We start from the raw sequence: 24,623 nt of genomic DNA, 5'->3' as shown, positions 1-24,623 counted from the left end.
CTCCGGACACGCCCCCGCCCGCACGGTCCCTAGGCCCTCCTGGGCGTCTCCTCCGCTTGTCACCGCCCCCCGGCTGTTATTGGCGGCTCAGCCCGGATGTCTTGTTTATCGGCGCGTGTCACGGTGGGTGCCGAGTCAAGCGTCACATCTCGGAGTTCATTGGCTCCTCTCCGTCAAACACGCGGTGCGTCTGTCTTCAATCTTCACTGGCCAGCGAGCTCAGAGGTGGGGTTCCGCAGTCGCCCGGACATGGCGGACGGCGGCGCCTGGCGGGTAAGCGCGGGGGGCGCCCGGGACGTGCAGGAACCTCCTTGGGCCCGACGGCCGGGTTACCCGAGCCTTCTCCCAAGGAGGGGACGGGATGGGGGTCCCTAGGCGGGCAGTGCAGCGGCCTCCGGCTCAGGCGTGCTTCTCGCTGCAGCCGCCGCGCCCCTGCGAGGCCTACCGCGCCGAGTGGAAACTCTGCCGCAGCGCCAGACACTTCCTGCACCACTACTACGTCCACGGCGAACGGCCGGCCTGCGAGCAGTGGCGGCGCGACCTGGCCAGCTGCCGGGAGTGGGAGGAGCGCCGAAGCGCGGAGGCCCAGGTGCACGGGGGAGCCGGGGGTGGCCCTTGGGCCGCGGGGGTGCATTGCCCCGGCGTTCGAGTGCGCGGACCACACCCTCCCCCACATTCCAGGCCCCGGGACACTGGGAGAGGAGTACTGCCTGGGTCCCTCCTTTTGTTGTGCTTCCTTTCTCTTGAGAAATATCAAAAATTAGTATATCAGCGGGGCTTTCAGACACTGAAGGACAAAGAAAGGAGAACGTAGAGTGGTTTGGAGAGAAAGGAGAGATCCCCTAACAGTGACAGTGTCCTCAGCAGGCCTGCGGAGGGGGTGATATTGCTGAGGCCTGAAAGACCAGGAACCAGCCTTAACAGCCTTCACCCGGCCCAAGGCGGGGCGCATCTGAGGAACACAAAGAAGGGTCAAGTGCTTGGAGCAGGAGGGTGGGCTGTAGAGGGGTAGGGGGTTAGGCTGGAGAGGTACCAGGGACCTGGTGGGCCTTAAAGAAGGGTTTAGATTCAGCCTAAACGTGTGCTGGGAAGCATGACTTGATTTATATCTTTAAAAGATCAGTCTGGGGGTCCTGGGTAGCTCAGTTAGTTAAGCGTCTGACTCTTTGATACCAGCTCAGGTCTTGATCCCAAGGTCATGAGTTCAAGCCCGCATTGGGCGCCAGGCTGGGCATGGTTAAAAAAGGGGGGGGGGGGGCGTGCGGGGAGTGCCTGGGTGGCTCAGTTGGTTGGGCAACTGACTCTTGATTTGGGCTCAGGTCGTGATTTCTGGATTGTGGGATCAGGCTCCACGCTGGTGAGGGAGCCTGCTTGGGATTCATTTTCTTTCTCTCTCTCTCTCTCTTTCTCCCTCTCCCCCCACTCCACTCCTCCCCACCTCTCTTAAAAATATATAGATATAGATATTTATCAGTTTGACTGCCAGGGTGGGAGAGTGTATTATGAAGGACCAAAGAGACCAGTGAGGAGGTGGTTCTGGTTTTCCATTCATTCAGCGAATACTTATCATGTTGGGAGCTCTTAAAGATACAGGAGTGATGAGAACAGAGCCCCTGCCCTTCTGGCACCTTCATTCTAGTCTAGAATAGGCAGTGGTGCCTTGGAACTGTTGTGGATGGGGACATGAAGAGAAGCTTGAGGGTGCAGTGCTCATGGGGAAGGGGGAAGGGGACCCAGCAGGACTGGCAACTGCTTCAGCATGGTTAAATGTATGTGATTATCAAACAAACAGATGTGGAAAGCAAGCTGCTGTATAAAAGAAAATGATGACAGGTCCATTATAAGTGGAAATCAAAAAATTGGGAAAGATAGCTTGTAGCCTATATAGCAAGAGATTAATAACGTTTTTTAGAGAGACCTCATATCAGAAAAATGGGGATGATTTCAGAATAGAAAAGTGGGCAAAGGGGTGCCTGGGTGGCTCAGTCGGTTGAGTGTCTGCCTTCAGGTCAGGTCATGATCCTAGGGTCCTGGGATGGAGCCCCGTGTCAGGCTCCCTGCTCAGCTGAGAGCGTACTTCTCCCTCTTCCCCTCCCTTTCCCCCTGCTCCTGCTTTCTCTCTCTGAAATAAATAAATTTTTTAAAAATCTTAAAAAAAAAAAAAAAGTAAAGAAAAGTGGGCAAAGGGCACAAAGAAAGAATTCATTCAAAAAGAAAATCAAATGATCTGGTATACAAGGTCAAATGACAAGTGCTTTCTGCCCTGTGAAATATCAGAAGTGCCGATAAGGGTTTGGAGAGTCAGGGGTACTTGTGCAGTGTTGATGGAGTGTTACGTGTTCTGATTATCTGTCAAAAGGATACCTTTTGACCCCCTAGTTCTACTTCTGAAAGTCCATCCTAGGAAAGTAACTGGGTAACAGTGCAGTTAAAAGTTCAAAATATCTGGGGCACCTGGGTGGCTCAGTCAGTTAAGCGTCTGCCTTCAGCTCAGGTCATGATCCCAGGGTCCTGGAATCGAGCCCGCATTGGGCTCCCTGCGCGGCAGGAAGCCTGCTTCTCCCTCTCCCACTCCCCCTGCTTGTGTTCCTGCTCTCGCTGTCTCTCTCTCCGTCAAATAAATAAATAAAATCTTTTTTTTTTTTAAGATTTTATTTATTTATTTGAAAGAGAGAGACACAGCGAGATGAGAGAGAGAAGATGAAATTATATATGTAAAAAGCCCAGCATAGTGCTTGGCACCTACCAAGTGCACCTTTCATGGTCATAAGGTACTGCCCAGTGTTTATTGTGGGAGGAGAGTGGCAGAGAAAAGCCCGCAGGTTGAGTGGCACTTATTGTGTCTTTCCTCTGGATTCCTCGCCTGTCCAGGGCTCCCTGGGCATGTGTCTCTTGCCTCATCCTCCCCACTGTGGCCACTCTTTCAGACTCCTGTCTCGTGCTTGCTTTGGCAGCACATATACTAAAATCAGATTCTTGTCTTCTCTCAGCTCAGCCTCATGCTGGTCCCAGCAGGTAAATCTGGTTAGGTCAACTGAAGACATCAAGTCCTGAGGCCCAGAAGAGGACGTTTTAAACTTTACTCAAATTCTGGTATCTGCACAATAGTTTTTCACAATAGCTTGGGAGAAAGAATGATACAGATCTGTGTGTTTTAGTATGGAATAGTCGCCAAGGTTTATTAGGTAGAAGCAGCCAAGTTCTGGAGTGGTATGTGCCATACGCTTTGTTGTCCAGCTTGTTTGGGAGGGTGCTGAGGAGGAGGGAGGTACAGGGGCCACGTGAGCCGAAGTGACTGGGGTCTCCTTTGTACAGCAGTCCCTCTGTGAGAGCGAGCGTGCAAGAGTCCAGGCTACACGGAAGCATGCCCTGGTGTGGGCCCTAAGGCAGAGCCCTCCTGCAGACTGGCACCTCCCTCTGCCACAGGACGAGAAAGACCAGTGATGAGCACTCCTGAACGGCTTCCTCTGATCTGTTTCAAATGGGGCTGTCGCAAGACCCTGAGGACGGTGACGGGCCCAAACAGTCTAGTGGGTCCCTGAAGCTTCCACTCGGCTTAGAGCACAGAGCCTGAGGTCTCCAGCCCTAATTGCCCACTCCTGCTGCTGCCTTGCTCTGACACAGTTTCACCCACTGCACAGCTTCCAGGATGCCAAACACCATTGCAGAGCCCGGTGAGCAGCCAGGTCAGGCTGGTTCATGCTCCCCGCTGGGGACAACAGCACTCTCAGGTAAACTCTTGAGTGATAGCCCTGATCCAAGTGGATACATAGGGCGGTCAGAACGAGGTAACTAAATGGTTGTGCTGTGGTGAACACCTGTCCTGGTCCTGGTTTGGTGACACTGTGCATTGCCAGCCCCTGGTGCTTACACGGAGCTATTAGCCCACTCACTAAGTTCCTCTGTGGACACAGACAGGGTGTTGCTCCTTGTAGGATATAGGCCCTCTTGAAGACTCTGGCTTTTAAGAAACGCACACAGCTACAGAATACACAACCTCACGTTAAAAGGGTTCATAGAAAAACAAAAACAAAAACAAAAAAAAATAAAAGGGTTCATAGACCCTTGGCTTAAGAAACCCAAGCCCAAGACACGTGGAATTTTAGTCTCTTTCCTTTAAAATTTCCCTTGGTCAGTTTTAGAAAATGTAGATTATATCAAATGCCATTTCGCACGTTTGATTTCAAATAGAAGCTGAAAATTAAATCCACAATTTAATAGTTGAGATTGTTAGATTTAGCACCTGACATTATTGTGCTCGGACAGTATTGGAATTTTGTATACTTATACTCTTGTAGATGTTTTTAAAATATATGTTTATGAACCAACAAGAACTCTAGTTCTTGAAGAGGTCTTTTTTTATCACTAATAAAATGATTTAGCATCTCATGGCTGCAGAGCAGGCCCTGTGGTGTGGGGCCAAGGGCAAGGCTGGCTGTGTGCCCCGAAGCCTCACTGCTCCTTCCTGGACCAACTGCCATTTTATTTTTATTTATTTATTTTTTTAGATTTTATTTATTTATTTGACAGACAGCGAGAGCAGGAACACAAGCGGGGGGAGTGGGAGAGGGAGAAGCAGGCTTCCCGCGGAGGACCCTGGGACCATGACCTGAGCCGAAGGCAGTCGCTTAACCAACTGAGCCACCCAGGCGCCCTCCAACTGCCATTTTAGTACCTCCCTCACAACTGGGCCCCAACCTGGCCACAGGCAGTGGGTCAGACATCTTTTAACTCATTCTTTGGGGCAAAATAATCCCATCACTTCAGAAGGGCGTACATTAAAGAATAGACGTTGCCCTCTCCTGTGTGCATTTTCTCCTGTGTTACCCCAAGAGTCCCTGTGACTGTGCGTACCTCTAAGTGCTGGGGGATCTGCACATAGGACCCCAATAACCTCTCCCTGTGTATATACCTGTGAGTGGTAGGGGTGTGTGCACACAGGTCCCCAATGATCCTTCCCTGTGACTGTGTGTACCTGTCAATGGGGGAGAGGGGGTGGGTGCACACAGGTCCCCAGTGGTCCTTCCCTGTGACTGTGTGTACCTGTCAATGGGGGGAGATGGGGTTGTGCACACAGGTCCCCAGTGATCCTTCCCTGTGACTCTGTCCCTAGGAGTGGTGAGGGGTGTGCACATAAGTCCCCAGTAGCCTCTCCCTGTGTGTGTGTGTGTGTGTGTACCTGTTGAGTGGTGGGAGCGTTTGCACACAGGTCCCCAAAGGTCCTTCCCTGTGACTGCGTGTACCTGAGTAGTGGGAGGTGTGCACATAGGAGCCCAGGAGCAGAGGTGAGTATAAAGAAGAACCTATCCCAGGGTGGGTGCCTTGATATCTAAGTCAGCCAGGGTAACTGCCTTGTGTCTGTGGCTACTTTCTGGAGCATTTCCGGCCAAGGAGAGAGGGAAGGCTGCTGGGAATCTACAGGCATTCTCTTCGAAACACAGGAAGGGACATTTGAATTTTGCAATCTGCATATGATCCCTTGGGGTTCCCGGGCTGGGGCTGTGGTAGCAGCCAGCACAGCAGTCCTGAGGGGCTCACCTCAAGGGATCCACATTCTCTGTGTGCTTGTTTAAGGCTGGAGGCTGCCCGCCGCTGAATGATGTGTTAGGAAGTCTTATTCCTTCTCTGCTGCTCAATGAGTTCCACACTGACAGATAATCATTGCTGCACAGAATGTTCCTACATCTGCTCCTGTGTTCACCCGTCACAACATCTGAGCACCGCTACATGGCCAGGTGGGGGTTGAGGCTCTGGGATTGCAGTCTTGAAATGGGCAAGCTGCCTTCAAAGAGTTCCAGTTGAGCTTAGGGGACAGACATAAACATTGAAACCTCATTAAGTAAGTATAAAATAATGGTAAGTGCTGTGAAGAAAATGGGCAGTGGGAAGATAGAGCAGCAGCTCTCACATTTTTTGCACAAAACCCGTAACAAGTTTTATGATCTGGTATATACTTTATATACTGCATATATGGTTGAAACAAGCCTCACAAAACAGTCCTTATCTGAACGATGTGTGATACACTGACATTTGCGGTTCTGTGCGACTGAAAATAAACTGCTGTATATGCAGCAACTTGGGTGAAACTCAAATTATGCCGAGTTAAAAAATCTTAAATGGGTGCATATGACGTAGTTCCATTTATGTAACATTGGTGAGATGATGTAATAATAGAGATGGAGAATGGCTAATGGTGCCAAGGGTAGGGATGGAAGGAGGGTGTGGATGTGGCTAGGGTACAAAAGGGTATCCTGTGGTACTGGAACCTCGACCTCTACAGAGCTGCATGTGTGATGAAATTGTGTACTGTTAGATGTACACACAGATGAGTGCAGACATAGTGGGAAACCCGAATGCATTCTGGGCTGTGCCTGTGTCAGTCTCTAGTCTCTTTCACACTGACTGTACATGGTGTGTAAGATGTTAATACTTGGGGAGGCTGGGAGAACCACACACAGACCCTCCTTGCATCTTTATTTCCAACCTCCTGTAAATCTGTAACTACTTCAAAATAAAAAGTTAAAACTGCTGGCCCTGACCCCGTGAATTGATTATACAACCTAATGGATGACACGTACTGTTTGAAAAGCACTACTACAAAGCACTTGCAGGGATGCCTGGGTGGCTCAGTCGGTTAAGCGTCTGCCTTCGGCTTGGGTCATGATCCGAGGGACCTGGGATCAAGCCCCACATCAGGCTCCGTGCTCAGTGGGGAGCCTGCTTCTCCTTCTGCCTGCTGCTCCCCCTGCTTGTGCTCTGACAAATAAAATTAAAAAACAAAACAAAGCACCAGCAATGGGGGCAGGGAGGTGGGGTAGGCCTCAGCATCTGAGCCCAGACCTGGATGAAGAAGCCTGAGCCTTGTAGGGGAAGGAGCACACAGTCCACAAGGAACAATTAAGTGCCGTGTGCTGACCGGGGGTGGGGGTGGGGGTGGGGTTGGGCAGAAGGCGGAGGGGGGTCTGTAAGGTGTGATCAGGGGTGGTGAACAGCCAAATGCCTGCCCTGGCTTGTGCTTCACAGAACCCTCTGGTTGCTGTGCAGAGGAGCTACAGGGGTTGGGGGGAGTGTCCACCTGGAGAGATCAGTTGGCTGCTGCAGTGGAACAGGCAAAATGTGGCAATGGTGTGGACCTCAAGATAGCAGTGAGGTGGTGAAAAGTGGCCAGATTCAGTATTTGTCTCAGAGGTAGAGTTAAAGAACTTAGAATCCTTAGGCAGCATTTTTATCCAGTAAAAATGTTTATCTAGTAAGTTTTTAAACCAAAAGTGAACCACACACCAGGAAAACAATCTGAATTCTTCCTCAAATGAAATGTTTCCCTGGTTTATCTGCACTAAGGCAGCGAAAAACCCAAACCCTTTCTGAGGTAGCAATGCAAGTCACTAGGAGAAATGGCTATATTTGCTCACTGGACCTTCACTGTTATGGGCTGAATTGTGTTGTTCCCCACTCCCTCTAAATTCCTGTGTTGAAGCTCTAACCCCTAATACCTCTGAATGTGACTATTTATAGAGATAGGGTGCTTAAAGAGGTAATTAATTTAAAATGAGGTCATTATACTGGGCCCTAATCCACTGACTAGTAGTATCCTTATTACGAGACAGGTACAGAGGGATGACCCTAGGAGGACCCAGGGAGAAGGTGGCTCTCTGCAAGCAAAGGAGAGCAGCTTTGCGGAAAAACCAATCCTGCCAACACCTTGATCTTGGAGTTCTGGCCTCAAGAACTATGAGAAACAAATTGCTGTTGTTTAAGCCCTCGGTCTGTGGTACTTTGTTCTCGCAGCCCCAGCACACTAATATATTTACTATTCCAGACTGACGCTTGAATAAGAGTCAGGTGCTACGCCCTCCTAGGGAACACAGCAACTTTAAGTAGTATGTCCCAGGCTCGCTCCACTGTCTTCAGCCTCCCTCCCCAGCTTAAAATCCAAAGCTGGCCCTGCCAAAGATGTGAGGAAGCTCCCGTGCTCCATTTGCCCAATGGAAGGCCCTGCCTCTCCTGTCTGCACAGGTATGCAGACAATACACAGCACATAGGCCACACATCTTTCACCTCTGCTCCTTGAGGTACTTAGCTGCCTCTTGCTGGTGGTGTCTACTCTACACAACTGGAATCTTCCTTTTTACTGGGGAGCAGTGGTAGATGTCTTGGTCATTCTCTCCCCAGTACAAGGGGAGCATCTCTCACCCCCATCAATCCTCAGGTGAATTAATTCTGACTCAAACTTAAGACAGAGACACTTGATTAAACATTATTTATTCACAGCATGCCTGACTCTGTGACAAGCAGGCTTGAGCCCTGGTCATTCTGGTTCTAAAGGGCAGTGTGTTCTGCAGACAGGTGCCGCCGCTCTACCTCTTAAACTCCACCTGTGTGTACACCTTGGTGATATCATGGTATCTGCCTTCAGGGGGCTGGTAGTTGGAGATTGGTGGCGTGTAATCTGGCCCTTCTCTTTCAAAGGGGAACAGATTGGGGTCCCGCTTGGTGGCCTCCACATGTAGCTCTGGGGACATGAGTTGCAGCTCCTGCAGAGCTTCCTGCTGGGACTCAACCATGGACCTGATGGCATCCCTCTCCTTCTCATGCTCTTGATGCTTGTACAGAGACCACTTCTTCAGGAGCAGAGCTCTCCGTTCACTCTCCTCAAAGGGAAGCTCCACGTGAGGCCGCTGTCTAGGAACACACAAATCCAAAGGTGTGAAGCTGGGAAGCACCGACCTCACTGGCCAGGTAGTCTGGGTGACTGCATATGACCCAAGCATCCCCACTGCCAGACACAGATGGGAAAAACGTGGAAGTTAGGGATAAATTAAAGCATGGAATGTTGATGTGGTAGCAGCTACAACTGATGTTGGAAGCCAGTGCCATTTGCTTTCCATGGACATAAGAAACAGTGATGCTCTAAGAAGACTGCTAGCACTTCCTCTACCCCATGCCTAGACTACCTTTGGTGAGAGGTGACTGTGGAAATGTAAAGTGGTGTTATGAAAATGGAAGCCCAAGTCCCAGGGAGTCAAGAGCCCAGATCAGCCCTAGAATACCAAAAAACCACCCGCCATGTCCCACCTGTATGGCAAGATGCTACTTTATAAATGGTACACACTTTTTTACAAGGCAGCAACCCTGCCAGGCCTGTACGCAACACATCCCAACTATGAGCATTTGTACCATAAAGCTAGAGGCTAAGGGTTTTCTACCATCAAGATGGGACAAGGGCTGCAGACCCAAGGCCCAAGTCATCAGTCACAGCTAAAACTCATCTTACAAAAAAGCAACAATACGAACTAGCTTATCAAATAGTTATTCTGAGTTTCCTTCCCATTTCTGCCATTCAAGAGCATCACCCAGGAATGCTTTTGCCAACTCCCACAAGAAACAGTCAAGGAGAAAAGGACTCAGACTGGGACCTAGTCTGCCCATGCCCACTCACCTTTTCCTGTCACAGGTGTGAAATACAGACAAAACTACCAGAAGGTGATGGAACTCTTTGTCCTGAGAACCTCGACCCTAGAGAACACTTACCTTGCTTTATCCAAGAGCCTCACAGGTGTAATAAAATCTTCAATGGGAATTAGCTCCTGGCTAGCTTTCTCCAGTCGTCTGATCCTCTTTTTCAACCGGTCCTTTACTGCTTGATCTTTTTTAGGATCTACCTTTTTCTTCTTTCGCAGAGGTTCTGCTCTAATGGATAAAGCAAACATTAGACATTTTCCTCTTCAGTGTCGCAACCATGCTGAGAGACATGGCACTAGGTGAAGTGCCCAGAACTTCTACCATGCTCTCCACTGGGGAAGGAACTATGCATGGATCTAACCTCATGAGCTGAGTGTGAAAGGGAGACGGCCTCCAACCCAGGGTACTTGTCAGAACTGTGTGGGCACGGTCAACCCAGGAAGGGCTAGAAAAACTTAAGGGGGCATCAGGGTAAAAATTAAGAATAAGTACTCATCTTTCATGCTGGGTTTGGGTGTGTCTTGGGATTGCAATGGAAACTGAAAATACCAAATTGATGAGTTAGAAAATCATTACTCACATTTTAAATGGATTTGTGATTTTTTTTTAAATTTTATTTATTTATTTGAGAGAGTGCACTAGCCGGGGGAGGGAGAAGAACAAGCAGACTTCCCGCTGAACAAGGAGCCCCATGCAATGCGGAGCTCAATCCCGGGTCCCTGGGATCATGACCTGAACCGAAGGCAGATCCTTAACCGACTGAGCCACCCAGGCACCCCTGGAATTGTGATTTGTAAAAGTGATTTGAGTAATAAAAGTGACTGACACGTCCCTGTTCACTTTTCAGGATTTCTTAACAAATTTCCCCATCCTAGAGCATTAACAAAAGTCTGATGTACTCTCAGAGAACAGATCTCCTATGGTGATAATATACTATTAAAGATAAGTAAATCCTCCGGGTCGCCTGGGTGGCTCAGTGGATTAAGCGTCTGCCTTCCGCTCAGGTCATGATCCCAGGGTCCTGGGATCCAGCCTCGAAGCCAGCCTCGAAGCCAGCCTCGCAGCCAGCCAGCCGCCAGCCTCGCAGCCAGCCAGCAGCCAGCCAGCCAGCGGCCTCCCTGCTCAGCCGGGAGTCTGCTTCTCACTCTGCTCCTACCCCCGCTTGTGCTCTCTCTTGCTCACTCTCATGCATAAATAAATAACTAAATAACTAAATAAATAAAATAAAATAAAATCTTACAAAAAAAATAAGTAAATCCTCTAGCATCAAGACTGAGCTTTGTGCAGATGAATGGATAAAGAAGATGTGGTCCATATATACAATGGAATATTACTCAGCCATCAGAAAGGATGAATACCCAACTTTTACATCCACATGGATGGGACTGGAGGAGATTATGTTAAGTGAAATAAGTCAAGCAGAGAAAGTCAATTATCATATGGTTTCACTTATTTGTGGAACATAGGAATAGCATGGAGGACGTTAGGAGAAGGAAGGGAAAAATGAGGGGGTGGAATTGAAGGGAGAGATGAACCATGAGAGACTATGGACCTGAGAAACAAACAGGGTTTTAGAGGGGAGGGGAGAGGGGAGATTGGTTAGCCTGGTGATGGGTATTAAGGAGGGCACGTACTGCATGGAGCACTGGGTGTTATACGAAAACAATGGATCGTGGATCACCACATCAAAAACCAATGATGTATTGTATGCTGACTAACATAACATAATAATAATAAAAAAAAAAAGACTGAGCTTTGTGAATCAAGTCCCTAGAAAGCATCCAGACTCCTCTAATCCTCATGCCTCCCCCGACCTCTCCAAGCAATCAGATGTCTATGCTGTGTCCTTTAAAACATACAACAATCCCTTTAAAACTGATTTTTATTTAAACCACTTTTACGTTTAATTTTTATTTTCTGATTACAGGCAGCAGTATTCCACATACAGAATGCTGAAAAACAGAAAACATCTACCTAAATGTAACTGACAAATTTCGCAATTAATTTTGCAAACCAAATGTCCAGTGGTCTTGTTTTGTTCTGTTTATATGCACATCAGTCTCCTGCTGACACCCCCAAAGAGGTCAGGCCCACGGTAGTTTACCTCATGGGAATGAGCTCCCAGAAGGACAAAAATGAAGCTCGCTGGTGGGTGTCTCTAATCTGTGTCTGCCAAGTTCCCAGAAGCCTGAAAGAGACAAAAGGATATATAAATATCTGATTCTCCTCACTAAACAGGAAAAGAGGAAAAAGTTATGCTACCCTCAAAATCTGGGGCCCTGGTAATTGCTATGTGACAAGGTCAACGTGCGAGACTTTTCCAAAATCCCCCGTTCACACCAGAGAGCACTTGGGCAGGGTCCCTGCTCGCCAGGGTCCTTGTATTTTCAGCCACAGGAAGAGGCACGATCAGCTAGCTCCTCCCTGAGATAAAGTGGTCAAGGGCGGTCGGCGAGAGAGCACAGGCAAAGGACCCCACGCCCCTGCTGGGGTCCACACTCACCAACTCCGCGAGCGCAGAGCGCGAGCGGAAACTCCCAGTGCTGCTAAGGCCATGGCCCCTCTGGCAGTCGACCCGCTGCTTCCTGGCGCGCGCCCCTTGGCGGTCCGGCCCGCGGTACCCCTCTCAAAGGTCCGGCCTTCCCGTCGCTCCGCGTTCCCGCGTTCCGGCTGCGGAGGGCTGGGCTGACCTGGCCCGCCCCCGACGTGGCCCCGCCCCGCACGCCCTGGCGGCGCGCGGGCACGCCCTGAGCGCCTCGCACCTAGGGCGGCGTCCTCTTTTCCTCCTCTGCTTGACGCTGAGAGTCCTTCCCGGCTAAGGGCGCAACCCCGCCAGCGGGTGCTCCAGCTAGTCGGCTTGCGTCCCTGCGAGGGTTAAGACCCCGCAGTGCAGCCGGAGTGGCCGAGAGGTCGTCCTTCCGGGTCCAAGTGCCCACGTCTGTTTAAACGGCCCCGATCTTTCCTAAACGCGCTCGTCTCGGCCTCCCCCGTGACCACCTCCCTCCGCCCTCGGGGCTAGCTCGTTCCCCCGCAGTCGTCCGAACCCTGGGGCCGCGGCCACTGCCGGCCACATCATCCCGGCTCCGGCACGTGGCCTGGCGCTCGCGACATGCCCAATAAACGCGTATTGATGAATGACGGAAGCTAGCTAATTAGTCGGACTCGGAATCAGCGAGGTAGAGCTGGTGAGAGGCCGTTCAGGCCATTCCGACCCCTCCGGACTCCGCCGGCCCAGGCTGCAACTCGAGGCCCGGCTTGCCAGCCGCCCTCCTAGCCGACCCCTTGTGGGCGGCCGCGCCCCGGGCGGGCCCCAAGCGGGGTCACCCTGCCTTGCCCCTGCCCGCGAAGGAGTCCGGGCGGCCCCGTCCGCGTGGGGAGCGGTTTCCCGCCGGGGCGATTTGGCAGGTGCGCGCCGTGACTTCCGGCGTTGCCCGGGAGCCGCCGGAGGAGGAGCGGCGCAGGGGATGCGGCTGTGGCGGCGGCGGCGGCGGCCGAGCGCGGGGGGCGGCTGTGGCGGCGGAGGGGGGCGCGGGCCGGCAATGGCGCGGCGGCGCTGAGGGCGCGGGGCGGGAGGCGGCCGGAGGGCGGCGCGGGAGAAAGCAGCGGCGGTGGCTCCATGGCCCGGGCGCGCTGAGGGACGCGGCTCTCGCCTCAGCCCGGCGGCGGCGGCCGAACAATGAAGCTCCTGAAACCGACCTGGGTCAACCACAATGGTGAGTGCGCGCAGGGGTCGCGGAAGGCCGAGCCCGGAGTCGAGTCGGGGTCTGGAGTGGGGTTGGAGCCGCGCGCAGGCCCTGCCCGCCTCGCCCCCCGACGCACCCGGCGCCGGGTGTCCAAACTGCGGGGTCGGCGGGAGCGGACTTTGTCCTCCGCCCGGGGAAGCCGGCGAGCACGGGCACGTGCTCCGCCTGTCCTCAGCGAATCCGCCCTCACTCCTGGCACTTGCACTGAGCCCTCGGTCGCCCACCCGTGGTCCGTGGAGGAGCCGCGGCCTGCCTCCGGGGAGCGGCCCTGGGCGCCAGCCAGCTCCTGCCACTCGTCTGCATCAGCCAGGATGTGCTCAGATGGTCCGGTGTGTGAAACTGGGGCCCAGTCCCCTCTGTGGCTTTTCAGTGGCGGGGTGAACACCTGAAATCTGCCTGTCTCTGCCCCGCTGGAGGGGCTGTTACTGTTCCTGCCAGAGGCCTGAATCTGGTGACAGTGCCCTCATTTGGGGGACTATGGCTCGGTCCCCAAGGTCCCCAGCTGAATGAACCACGTTTATGCTGAGACCTCAGGGTGGCTTGGGTTGGAGCCCATAGGGCCAGGGGTGATCTAGGAGAGGGCCTTCCTTAGCCCTGTGGCAGTGGTCCCAAAGCACACCCTGGGGGAGCAGACTCTTCCACTCCTCTGGTTGAGTACAGATAAGCCCACAAAACTGGTAGAGCGGTTTGTCATAGTTGTACTTTGTTGGCACAAGTGCTGCAGGAGTTGGTCTTCGCTCCCTGGAGAGGTGAGGGGAGAGAGACCCCCACCCTCTTGCTGACAGCACTGAAGCCCGCGGAGCGCCCCTCCAGCCTTGGGCCTGTAGCCCTGATTCTAGCCTGTCTCTACTGACAGGAAAAGGGTCACCCTGATTCTGTCTTGTTCCTCATTTCTACTTTGCAACGCGACTAGAGGGAGCTAGTGGTTTTTTTGAGAGCAAGTAGAGGCCCCTTTTTTATACATGTGGAGCTTTTTAGTTTTGAACTTAATCCCGGGATGCTTCCTACTACCGCAACTGACCTGAACATCTGTGTTCTTTCAGTCAGAAGTGTTCTTTCCTTCTGTCTTCTTATGTGACATCGCTCATTTTTCAGGGTCCAGATGAGGTCACCTTTTTTGTTGTCGTTGACATTCCTCCTTTTTTTTTTTTTTAAGAAGAATATTTTACTTATTTATTTGACAGAGAGAGCACAAGTAGGGGGATCAGCAGGCAGAGGGAGAGGGAGAAGCAGGCTCCTCGCTGAGCAGGGAGCCCGATGCAGGGCTTGATCCCAGGACACTGGGATCATGACCGGAGCTAAAGGCAGACGCTTCCCCTCCTGACCCACCCATGTGCCTCTACATTCCTCCTGTTTTATTCCACTAGATGTGCCCTGTCCCTGTGCATGTACTTTCCATATGCTCTCCCAGGGCAGGGGACTGCCTCATTCCCCTCTGTATTCCCTGCTACATTTAGCAGTACCTTCACACAAAGGTATATGGTAAATATTGGTTGCAACAGGTAAGCTGAGGTTTCCATAATTTACAAAGATACAGCTAGTCTTACTGTGCATGAAAGCAAAAGTGGTGAACTTTAGTTGCATTTCTCCAAGTGCTGATCTCCAAGAGCATTTCCTGATGTGTAGTGTGTAGATCTTTCCCTGGAGAATTGGGCAAATGTTCAGTGATTATATATTATGGTGCTTGTGAGTCAGGAAAGGAAAAATTTTGCTGTGTAAGTGAAGATCTGAAGGAATTTTTATTTTATTTTATTTTATTTTAAAGATTTTATTTATTTGACAGAGGGAACACAGGCAGGAGGAGTGGGAGAGGGAGAAGCAGGCTTCCTGCTGAGCAGGGAGCCCAATGCGGGGCTTGATCCCAGGACCTTGGGATCATGACCTGAGTTGAAGGCAGATGCTTAATGACTGAGCCACCCAGGCGCCCCGGAATTTTTATTTTAAAATTCTTTGTCTAGATCATTTTTTAAAGATTTACTTACTTATTTTAGAGTGAGAGAGGGCAAGGGAGGGTAGGAGGGTGGGCAGAGGGAGAAAGAATTCTCAAGCAGACTCCCTGCTGAGTGCAGAGCCCAACAAGGGGCTCAATCCCAGGACCCAGAGATCATGGCCTGAGCCGAAATCAAGAGACAACCGCTCAACTGACTGAGCTGCCTAGGCACCCCATAGATCAATTTTTGTGTATAATCTACCCTTCTTCAGTCTTTCTTCTATCTCTTGCCATATAATTTCTAACTTTGTGATAAGCTCCTTAGTAGGACCCAAGTTTTATGCTATGTAAGCATAAGTATGTCAAGATGCTTAAGCGATTATCTAGGTACAAATGAGTGAGAGTCTGCAACCAGGCCAGCAGCCAGACATCCCAGGCTGGCAGAGTGGGCAGAGCAGTGGGCCCTGGCCTCTTGTTGCTGCAGTCTCTCTCTCCATGGTCCTAGAACGGAACAGGATGGTATTTGCTCTGCTTTCTTCACAGTACAATTGTGATCTTTGGTTGCAAAGGTAAACACAGAAGTGCTCCCCAGACTATAAAGAGCTTTAGAAATCTAAGAGATAATAATAAAAGAAATTGAGACTCTCACAGGATAGGATTTAACTTTCCTTTCTTTAAAAATCTCCTGAAATCAGCCTCTGTTTCTTCAAGTGTTTAGAAGGACTGTCAGGGTAAATTACCACTGTCCAGAAGGACATGATAATAATCTGGATCACTACTGAGTGGTCTTTTAAAGACTGGTAAATAGTGGGAGCTGCTGGGAGCAGGGGTTGCTTAGCCAGAAATCAGAGTTGTGGGCAGTGGCCAGTAAAATCACGCTTACTTTGGATTAACAAACCCAAAGACCATGGTGCTGTGGAGAGTGCATCATTGCACTTTCAGGCTTCCTGAGTCTGCATTCATACTCCTGACTCGTTAATGTGGCTTGAACATACTTTTTCTGGTGTCTGGGAGTCCAAAGAGGGAAGGAACAGAGAGCCCAGCATTTTCCCTGTGGTGGCAGGGTCCATTTAGCCATGGTGGAGAGGACAGCTAGAATAAAGCAGGTTAAAGGCAAAGGAAGAAATATCTGTCGGGATGTAAGCATACTTTCGGTCTCCATTTTCCTGGCTAATAATAGTGGTAAGACCTTTCCTCTAAGGTAGGGTTTCTCAGCCTCAGCACTGTTGACATTTTGGACCACATAATTGTTGTGGGGACCATACTGTGTGTTGTAGGATGTTAGCATCCCTCGCCTCAACTCATCAGGATACCAGTACCACCACCCCCACACACACCCAATTGTGACAACCAAAAATGTCTCCAGACATTTCCAGTATCCTCTGGTGGCCAGAATCAGCCCCAGTTGAGAATCACTGCTCTAAGGTGATCAGTAAGTTAATAAATTTTGAAGTTGTTTTATTCACAGTGAAATGAGCCTTGAACATGGAATCAGACTGGATTCGAGATGCAATCATTTATTAGCTGTAAATTCTTAGGCTTGTGACTCCACTTCTAGGCCTTGTTAAAGTTGAGGAAATAAAAAGATTTGTTCCTGTGTTTTCACCCTGTACCCAAATATAAAAAGACTGTCCTATGATACACAATAAGAGCTAATAATATTTATCACATATATGGAAGTATGTGTCAGCTACTGTTAACACATACACCTGTTTTACTCTTTGTTCTTGGATATAGTATTCCTTATATATTTTATTTTATATTTGAAGGTTCATTTCTAAATTAGGTTATAACCATATATTGGTCACAAAGCGAATGATTGGGTTTTTGGTTGTAGAAAAATGTAATTTATGTGTTTAGAAAATTTCATTGAGACTCATGGTTTTTCCCATCCCTGGGCCTTTGCTTCTGAGAGTTTCTGGAAGTCTTCGCTCCTCGGCAGACGATGTTCATGCTCAGCTCTTCAGGGAAGCCCATTCTAACCAGAAGGGCCAGAACTGAAAGAACTCTTGTCCTCCCTTGGCCTCTGGCTCACACTTTGATGACATTGTTGTAAAAAGGCATTTGGCAAGTTTTCAGTACTGGGATAATTTGTCAGTTAATCACATTTGCTTTATGGTGTGTGTTTTTCCTCCTGCCCTGTAATTGGATTATTTTTCCCCCTACCCTGTGTCCTTCCAGAAGGGATTTCAAGACATCTTTTGGGGCGCCTGGGTGGCTCAGTCGTTAAGCGTCTGCCTTCGGCTCAGGTCATGATCCCAGGGTCCTGGGATCGAGCCCCGCATCAGGCTCCCTGCTCCGCGGACAGCCCACTTCTCCCTCTCCCACTCCCCCTGCTTGTGTTCCCTCTCTCGCTGTCTCTCTCTCTGTCAAATAAATAAATAAAATCTTTTAAAAAAAAAAAAAAGACATCTTTCTGAGACGTATACTGGTGAAAATAAATAAATAAGCTTGAAGGGGAAATGCAGGCTGGGTGGTACAATAATGAAGTCAGCAGCGGGTGTGGAAAGGCCCTGCGCAGCTGCTTGAGGGGCACTGCAGACCTATCTCTGAGAACAGTCTGGGAGGGATCCTAATAGTGATATTTTATGATTGCAGTGGTCATTAAGATAAGCTTTGTAGTTTGTCTACATCAGGGGTTCTCAAACAGACCAATGTCTGGAAACACATTTTGTTTTCACAACTGAAGGGGGGCACTACTGGCATCTAGTAGGTAGAGGGCAGGACTACTGCTGAACACTCTGCAGCATATAGGACATTTCCCCACAATAAAGAATCATCTGGCCCAAAATGTCAGTGGTGCTGAGGTTGAAAAACCCTGCTCTATATAAGAACATTTTTATTGTTATTTGCCTTTTCATGTATTTGTCTCATGGTTCCAACTAGATTGTAAACTTCTTGAGGACAAAAATTTTGCTTTTTATTTCAGAGTCAGATAATCTTGTTCTTGAATCTCCGTGCTCTGCTGCTCACCAAATATGTGTTACAGAAGGTTCTTTTTATATCATCTCCTGATTTGTTAAATGAAGCCAATAATACCTGCCTCATCTGCTCCCTGTGAAGGCTCAGGAAATCTGAGCTCTCTCCACTCTGTCTCTCATTGAGTTGTACCTGAAGACAGTAGGTTGATTTAAAAAAAAATAACCAGAAGGCATCGGAAGATTCAGAAGAAAATGGGTGGGATTTTGCCTTAGATAATACACATGTGGATCTTTCACTTATTTATGGACGAAACTTTGAACCCTTCTGGAGGGAAGGTCTGTGGTGATCAGATGTAAATAAGACTACCCCTTTGTATGTAGGTGGGAGAGGACATAATAGACCACGATCTAGAATACAGGGCAGGTGGAAACCCGAGCTACACAGTGAGCCATGATAGCCCTAGGGACAGGAGCCTGGTTTGTGGATGTACCCTGGGGCTGAGCCTTGATGGGATGTGGAGTGTGGTGGTAGAGAAGGCACTGCCACTGTGGAAGTGTCAGAAGCAATAGGCCCGGGGAGGGTTGAGAGCATTTTAGGAAAGGGAGCAGATGAAACAAACAGCAAGTGTTTTAGAACACCTCTGGCAAAAAGAAAACCCATTTAGGTCAAAACTTGTTGCTTTTGAAAGCATTACCTGCTTTGATGCATTAACCAACCTAGGGCAGACCAAGTCACAGGGAAGTTGCCCTGGTCAGAGCCACTGTATGAGGGACAGACAGAAGAGGCAGTGAGCTTCATTTGGGGGCCAGCAATAGACCTTCATAGGAACAGACTCCAGGTCTGCTACATCGTCCATCAGAAGGTCCTGTACAGAGAGGCACTCAGTGAATTCATCCATTCAACAAATAATGAGTACAGATTACGTGCCAGGGGCTAAGTGCTGGAAATATAGCAGTGAACCAAGCAGCAGAGCAGGATCTTTTGAGGAGCAGCATGTGATGCACTCTAGCCAGTGAGACTAGGAGGGCTGTCTGCTGGGGGCATCCTGTCTAAGCGGACAGGGAGATGGAGGAGGGGAGAATTATTGGGGAGTGCTAGACGCAGGACTGGACAGAAAGAAGTTGAGCTGTAGTGCAAGTGCAACAAAAGCTGCAGCTGACCCTGTCAGGGGCTCTGCAGCTAGTCCTTATGAGTTGTCCTAAATTGGGGTGAAGGGCCAGGGCTTTCTAATGCCACATCCGCAATCATTGGGTGCAGGCTGTCCTGGGGAGGGGACCTGACCTTGATCAAAGCAGTTCTTCCACTGAGGGCAGGTCCCCTATGGAGAAGACCTCAGCTGGGAGTTTTCACAGGCTGCCAGCACTCCCACAGCTGGGGGCAGGTGCTTCAGTTCCTGGAGGGAGGGGGCCTGGCCTGGTACCACAGCATCTGTGACAGGTCTGATAGAGGTGAGAGGAAGGCAGCTGTCTGAGGGAGGAGCATTCCAGGCAGAGAGAAGAGCCAGAGCTTGCCTGGCAGGTTTGAGGAATAGCATGGATGTCTTACAATTGGAGTGAGGCTGGAGCAGCAAATGGGCAAGAGCATTAAGAGATGAGGCTGGAGAGAGCTGTGTACTGACTGGGAGGACCTGGTGGCTGCTAGACTTCAGTTCCCAGTGCCATGTGAGCAGAGGAGTAACGGTGGTCTGACTTGACTGTTAAAGATCCTCCTGATTTCTTCACTGGAACTAGAATGAGTGTGGGGGCAATGGAGAGAGCTGGGAGACCCATTAAAAGGCAGTTGCAGTGATCCAGGCAAAAGATGACTGTGGTTTGGACCAGGGAGGTGATGGAGGTGATAGTGCTGATGAGAAATGGCTGGACTTTATGTGAGTATACGTATATTATTTTTTTAGATATAGTTTACATGTTATTTCATGTAATAATTATATATTGTAATTATATAAAATATGTAAATTATATATATTTAAGTATAATTTACATAGGGAAATGCACAGTTTGTATACAATTTGATGAATTTTGGCAAACAAATACACTGTCTAACTCATTCCCAACCCAAGATACGAACATTTGCACCTCTCTAGAAAGTTTGAGTTACAGACATATTGTGAAGGTAGAGTCATCAGGGTAGAATGTGGGATGTGAGATGGGCTGGCTCCCAGGTGAAGAGCAGAGTTGTCATCCACTGAGATCAGTAAGAGAATAGAGCAGACAGAGAGGAAGAGCAAGGATTCAGTTAGAGGGGGTGGGCCAAATGAGGCCATCACACAGGGCTTCCCCCCAGGATCTCCTTTGATAAATGGCTTCTTCACCTTCTCCCTTTTGAAAACACTAGAGCTCCATTCTAGAGCTATTGTTTTTGTTCTTGTTTTTGTTTTCTTTAAGATTTTATTTATTTATTCATAAGAGAGAGAGAGAGAGAGGCAGAGGGAGAAGCAGGCTCCCCGCTGAGCAGAGAGACCGATGCGGGACTCGATCCCAGGACCCTGGGATCATGACCTGAGCCGAAGGCAGATGCAACCAACTGAGCCAACCAGGTGCCCTAGAGCTATTGTTAAGGAATAGGACAAACACCTACATTTTTGGCTAGAGACAATTGCCATGTATAATTATACTAGGATACATCTTATAGTGTATGAGTGATCTGGATAATGAAGCATTTTGTACTTAAAATTATTTTTCTTATTATCATAGTAATACCTGTTCAATTTAGGAAAAGTTAGAAAATGCTAAAACTTTATATGGTCTTTGAGACCATTTGGGGAAAAAATAAATGGATAACTTGGTGCTTTAAAAAAAAACCCACACACATTTTATTTAGTGTACATATCACAGTGTAAAAGTATCTGCATTCTTTAAGACCTTAGCCAAATCCCTGATACCGTAGCAAATTCAGTGTTTTTATTGTATAGCCTCCCTTCGGACCTTGGATTACACATATAACTGGAATAGCTAAAATGTTGCTTTGCATTTTCTACTTAAATAATACTGTAGGTTTGTTATTTTCTTTTTTTTTTTAAGATTTTATTTATTTATTTGATAGAAACACACCGAGAGAGGGAACACAAGCAGGGGGAGTGGGAGAGGGAGAAGCAGGCTTCCCACTGAGCAGGGAGCCCAACACGGGGCTGGAGCCCAACGCGGGGCTCAATCCCAGGACCCTGGGATCATGACCTGAGCCGAAGGCAGACACTTAACGACTGAGCCACCCAGGCACCCCTCCCTTTTTTTAAATTGAAGTATTTTATATAGCAGTAATGTTTCAGGTGTACAACATCATGATTCCATATTTGTATATATCACAAAATAATCACCACAGTAAGTGTAGTTAACATCCATCACTGTACATAGTTACAGAATTTTTTTTCTTGAGATGAAAGCTTTTAAAATTTACTCTCTTAGCAACTTTCAAGTATGGGATACAGTATTATTAACTGTAGTGTTATTTTCTTAATTGTTAAACAGCTAACAGATTCCCCACCCCCATAGAAGTGTTGTTTTTAATTGCTCTTAATTTTTTAATGAAACCGTATAGAAGAGATGATTATGTTTAGAGAAATCCACTTTGTGGATAACTTTTAAGGAATATCTCTGTTCTGCAAAAGTAAAGGAGAAAAAAGTATGAAGAAATAGTCGCTGTTACCAAAACTTCCTAGATTATGCATTGGCAAATGCTGCAGGAGAAGTGATTAAGATTCATAACTGATATACCTGTAACTTTCTTTTTACTTTAGTTTGTGGCAACACACACACACACACACACAGACACACACAGACACACACACACACACACACACACACACCCACACCCCCCCCCCCCGAACGGTTGCATGATTGCTACAGCTTCCTTCCTGTGCTGTGTTTTGAATCTCCCAGCCACCTGATACCTATGAGATGTCATCGTGGTAGTGCTTACCTAAGGAGACCGGAGAAGTTTTTGTGGTTGAAAGCGGTAGACATAACAGCAGCAGATGGCTTTGTGAGCCAGTCAAGGCCATGCTTCCCACTTGCAGGTGCTTGGTGACGTCTGAGTCCTCACTTGAGGAGATGAGGAGCCTGCCTTTCAAAGATTGGGATGCTAATGACACTGAAGGTGTTTTTGAATTTTGGGCCTCTGCTGCAGTCTTTCTCCAGCCATTAACAATAAGTACTTATTGAGTGCCTACTGGTACTATTGAGTCACCCTGGTACCTAGAGCTGTGGCTTGACTCTAGGTACCACAGTGACTCTGTGACTAAAACAGACAAAAATTGCTGAGCTCCTGGAATTTACATTCTGGTGGTTGGGGTGGACAGACATGCAATAAAGGAAATTATACAATATGTAAGAAATTGCTAAGAAAAAAGTAGATGAGAATTGGGATTGGTTGTACCAAGTTGAGGAAGTAGTACTTTCAGGTAGGGTGGTCAGGGCAGGCCTCAATGAGAGGGCGTCATTTGAGCAAAGACTAAAAGGAGATGAGAGAGGTATGTGTGTGTCTGGGAAGGAACCAGTTCAGGGCACTGGATGGAAACACTCCTGTGCAGTCTAGGAACAAAGGGAAGGCCAGGACATGGGGCCAGTGATTGGGGGAGGAGGCAGAAGATGGAGGCCAGAAAAGTCATGGGTGGGACCGTTGTGCTGCGCCTCTTGGCTTCCCCTGTCCCAGGCATGATCTTTGCTGATGGGGAGCAGGTTTGGGCCGGAAGATCTGGAGTTCCGTTGTGGAGAAGTTGAAGATGAAATGTCTGTAGATAGCTGGATAGAGGAGCAAGCTGCACATTAGAGTGCTTAGGTGCAAGTCTTCTCCAGAGAGATGACTGGTTGTAGATTTGCACGTTATCACCTGCATAAGGAGTCAGTTTTATTGACAGCCACGGATGTTTTGGTATTTGCCTTTATTTTATATTACTACACACAGACATATTTAAAAACATCATATATGTATGTGTATTTATTTTTTTATTATTGAGAAAGTTGTAGATTACCACACAGGCTAATGAAACAATACTAAGAGATTCTTTGTACTCTTTTCCCAGTTTCTCCCACTGGTAACATTTTATAAAACAGCAATATAATATCACATTGACATTGATATTGACACAATCCAACTGTCTTATTCAGACTTCTCCACTTGTATTTGTACTCCTGTTTGGATAGGTGTTTAGGGTTTTGTTTTGTTGTTGTTGTGTTTTTTTGTGTTTTTTTTTAAGATTTTATTTGTTTGAGAAAGAGAGCAGGAGGAGGAGCAGAGGAAGAGGGACAAGCAGACATCGTGCTTAGCACAGAGCCCGAAGCAGGGCTTGATCCGAGGACCCTGAGATCAGGACCTAAGCCAAAATCAAGAGTCAGTGGGTGTTTAGTTCTATACAGTTTTTCACCTGTGTAGGTTCATGTATCCACCACCACAGTCAAGACACTGAGCAGTTATAATTAATACCTTTTATAGCCCTTCCACACCCCTGTACCTTATAGATAGGTAGCTGGTAGGTGGGTAGAGTTATAGAAATATATATAGATAGATTGGTTTGGTTTTCGTTAGCATTTTTTTAAGTTGTGGTAAAATACACTTAACAAAATATACCATCTTAACCATCTTTAAAGTGTATAATTCAGTAGTGTTATGTATGTTCACACTGTTGTGGAACCAATCTCCATAACTTAGTCATCTTGTAAAACTAAGACTATATATACACATTAAGCGACAAGTCCCCATTCTCCCTACCTCCAGCCCCTGGCAGCCACCACTCCACTTTCTGTCTTTATAAATTTGACTGCTCTACAGACCTCATATAAGTGGCATCATATATTATTTGTGACTAGCTTATGTTAATTATAACATTTTCAGGGTTCATCCATGTTGTAGAGTGCATCAGAATCTCCTTCCTTTTTAAGGCTGAATGATATTCTGTTGTATGTATATACCACAGTTTGCTTATCCATGCATCTGTCAATGGACACTTACATTGCTTCTACCTCTTGGCTGTTCTGACTAATGCTGCTATGAACATGGGTGTGCAATATCTCTTCAAGACCTTGCTTTCAATTCTTTTGGATATATACCCAGAAGTGGAATTGCTGGATCACGGGTAATTCTATTTTTAATTTTTTAAGGAATGCCCATACTGCTTTGATAGCGGCTGTACCATTTTACATTCCTACCAGCAATGCACAGAATTCCATTTTCTCCACATCCTTACCAGCACTTGTTATTCTCTCTCTCTCTCTTTTTTCTAATAGTAGCCAACCTAATAGATGTAAGGTGATAATCTCATTCTAATTTGCATTTTTGTGGTAGCTAATGATGTTGAGCATCTTTTTATATGCTTGTTGGCTATTTGTATATCTTCTCTGGAGAAATGTCTGTTCAAGTCCTTTGCCTGTTTTTGAATGGGTTTTTCTGTTTTCTGTCATTGAGTTTTAGGAGTTCTTTGTATTTCAGGATATTAATCTTTCATCATATATGTGGTTTACAAATATTTTCTCCTGTTTTGTGGGTTGCCTTTTTATTCTTTTGATAGTGCCCTTTGGTGGGCAAAAGTTTTTAATTTCCAAGAAGCCCAATTTGTCTATTTTTTTCCTCTTAAT

The 24,623-nt window shown here is 48.0% G+C and overlaps 3 protein-coding genes across 11 annotated transcripts in view; 2 read left to right on the top strand and 1 right to left on the bottom strand.

Moving 5' to 3' along the window:
- Nucleotides 1-30: 30 nt before the first annotated feature.
- Nucleotides 31-11,531, top strand: CUNH22orf39 (chromosome unknown C22orf39 homolog). Of its 7 annotated transcripts, none has more exons than XR_010407351.1 (4): nucleotides 31-273; nucleotides 422-589; nucleotides 2,991-3,093; nucleotides 3,316-3,451. XR_010407351.1 is itself a non-coding variant. In XM_045887119.3 (3 exons), exons 1-3 carry the CDS (start codon nucleotides 250-252, stop codon nucleotides 3,442-3,444), a joined length of 318 nt encoding a protein of 105 aa, XP_045743075.1. In that variant the 5' UTR covers nucleotides 107-249; the 3' UTR covers nucleotides 3,445-4,387. The 7 variants fall into 7 exon arrangements, 2 of the variants coding, with proteins under 2 accessions (XP_045743075.1, XP_045743074.1); XR_010407349.1 differs by lacking the exon at nucleotides 2,991-3,093 and adding an exon at nucleotides 10,467-11,531 and having other exon boundaries at nucleotides 115-273; nucleotides 3,316-3,731; XR_010407350.1 differs by lacking the exon at nucleotides 2,991-3,093 and adding an exon at nucleotides 7,608-8,099 and having other exon boundaries at nucleotides 115-273; nucleotides 3,316-3,731.
- On the bottom strand, nucleotides 8,246-13,309 carry MRPL40 (mitochondrial ribosomal protein L40). 2 transcript variants are annotated; one of them, XM_064578016.1, is made up of 4 exons: nucleotides 13,159-13,309; nucleotides 11,567-11,650; nucleotides 9,532-9,690; nucleotides 8,246-8,682 (listed from the first exon to the last, which is right to left on the bottom strand). In XM_064578016.1, the coding sequence occupies exons 2-4, from the start codon at nucleotides 11,569-11,571 to the stop codon at nucleotides 8,358-8,360; spliced, it is 489 nt and encodes a 162-aa protein (XP_064434086.1). In that variant the 5' UTR covers nucleotides 11,572-11,650; nucleotides 13,159-13,309; the 3' UTR covers nucleotides 8,246-8,357. The 2 variants fall into 2 exon arrangements, with proteins under 2 accessions (XP_064434086.1, XP_045743073.1); XM_045887117.3 differs by lacking the exon at nucleotides 13,159-13,309 and adding an exon at nucleotides 11,966-12,166.
- Nucleotides 12,992-24,623, top strand: part of LOC123852796 (protein HIRA) — an 89,815-nt gene continuing 78,183 nt past the window's right edge. For both annotated transcript variants that reach the window (XM_045887114.3, XM_045887116.3), the window contains exon 1: nucleotides 12,992-13,175. In XM_045887114.3, the coding sequence (XP_045743070.1) occupies nucleotides 13,139-13,175 (37 nt within the window). In that variant the 5' untranslated portion in view covers nucleotides 12,992-13,138. The remainder of the gene's footprint in view (nucleotides 13,176-24,623) is intronic.

This window comes from Mirounga angustirostris, unplaced genomic scaffold (assembly GCF_029215605.1).
Source record: "Mirounga angustirostris isolate CCGP_5_RB_7025 unplaced genomic scaffold, mMirAng1.0.hap1 SCAF_14, whole genome shotgun sequence".
Taxonomy (NCBI): Eukaryota; Metazoa; Chordata; class Mammalia; order Carnivora; family Phocidae; genus Mirounga; species Mirounga angustirostris.
The sequence above is the reverse complement of the archived record's forward strand: the minus strand, read 5'-3'. Positions and strand labels throughout refer to the sequence as shown.

Excerpts from the sequence above, each read along its gene's own strand:
- MRPL40 (XM_045887117.3), bottom strand. The coding sequence starts at position 12,018 with ATGGCCTTAGCAGCACTGGGAGTTTCCGCTCGCGCTCTGCGCTCGCGG. Across the intron at positions 11,651-11,965 it reads GCTCTGCGCTCGCGGAGTTG|GCTTCTGGGAACTTGGCAGA; the intron begins GTGAGTGTGGAC and ends TGTCTCTTTCAG. Across the intron at positions 9,691-11,566 it reads TGGGAGCTCATTCCCATGAG|AGCAGAACCTCTGCGAAAGA; the intron begins GTAAACTACCGT and ends TTTATCCATTAG.
- CUNH22orf39 (XM_045887118.3), top strand. The coding sequence starts at position 250 with ATGGCGGACGGCGGCGCCTGGCGG. Across the intron at positions 274-421 it reads CGGACGGCGGCGCCTGGCGG|CCGCCGCGCCCCTGCGAGGC; the intron begins GTAAGCGCGGGG and ends TTCTCGCTGCAG. Across the intron at positions 590-3,315 it reads GCCGAAGCGCGGAGGCCCAG|CAGTCCCTCTGTGAGAGCGA; the intron begins GTGCACGGGGGA and ends TCCTTTGTACAG.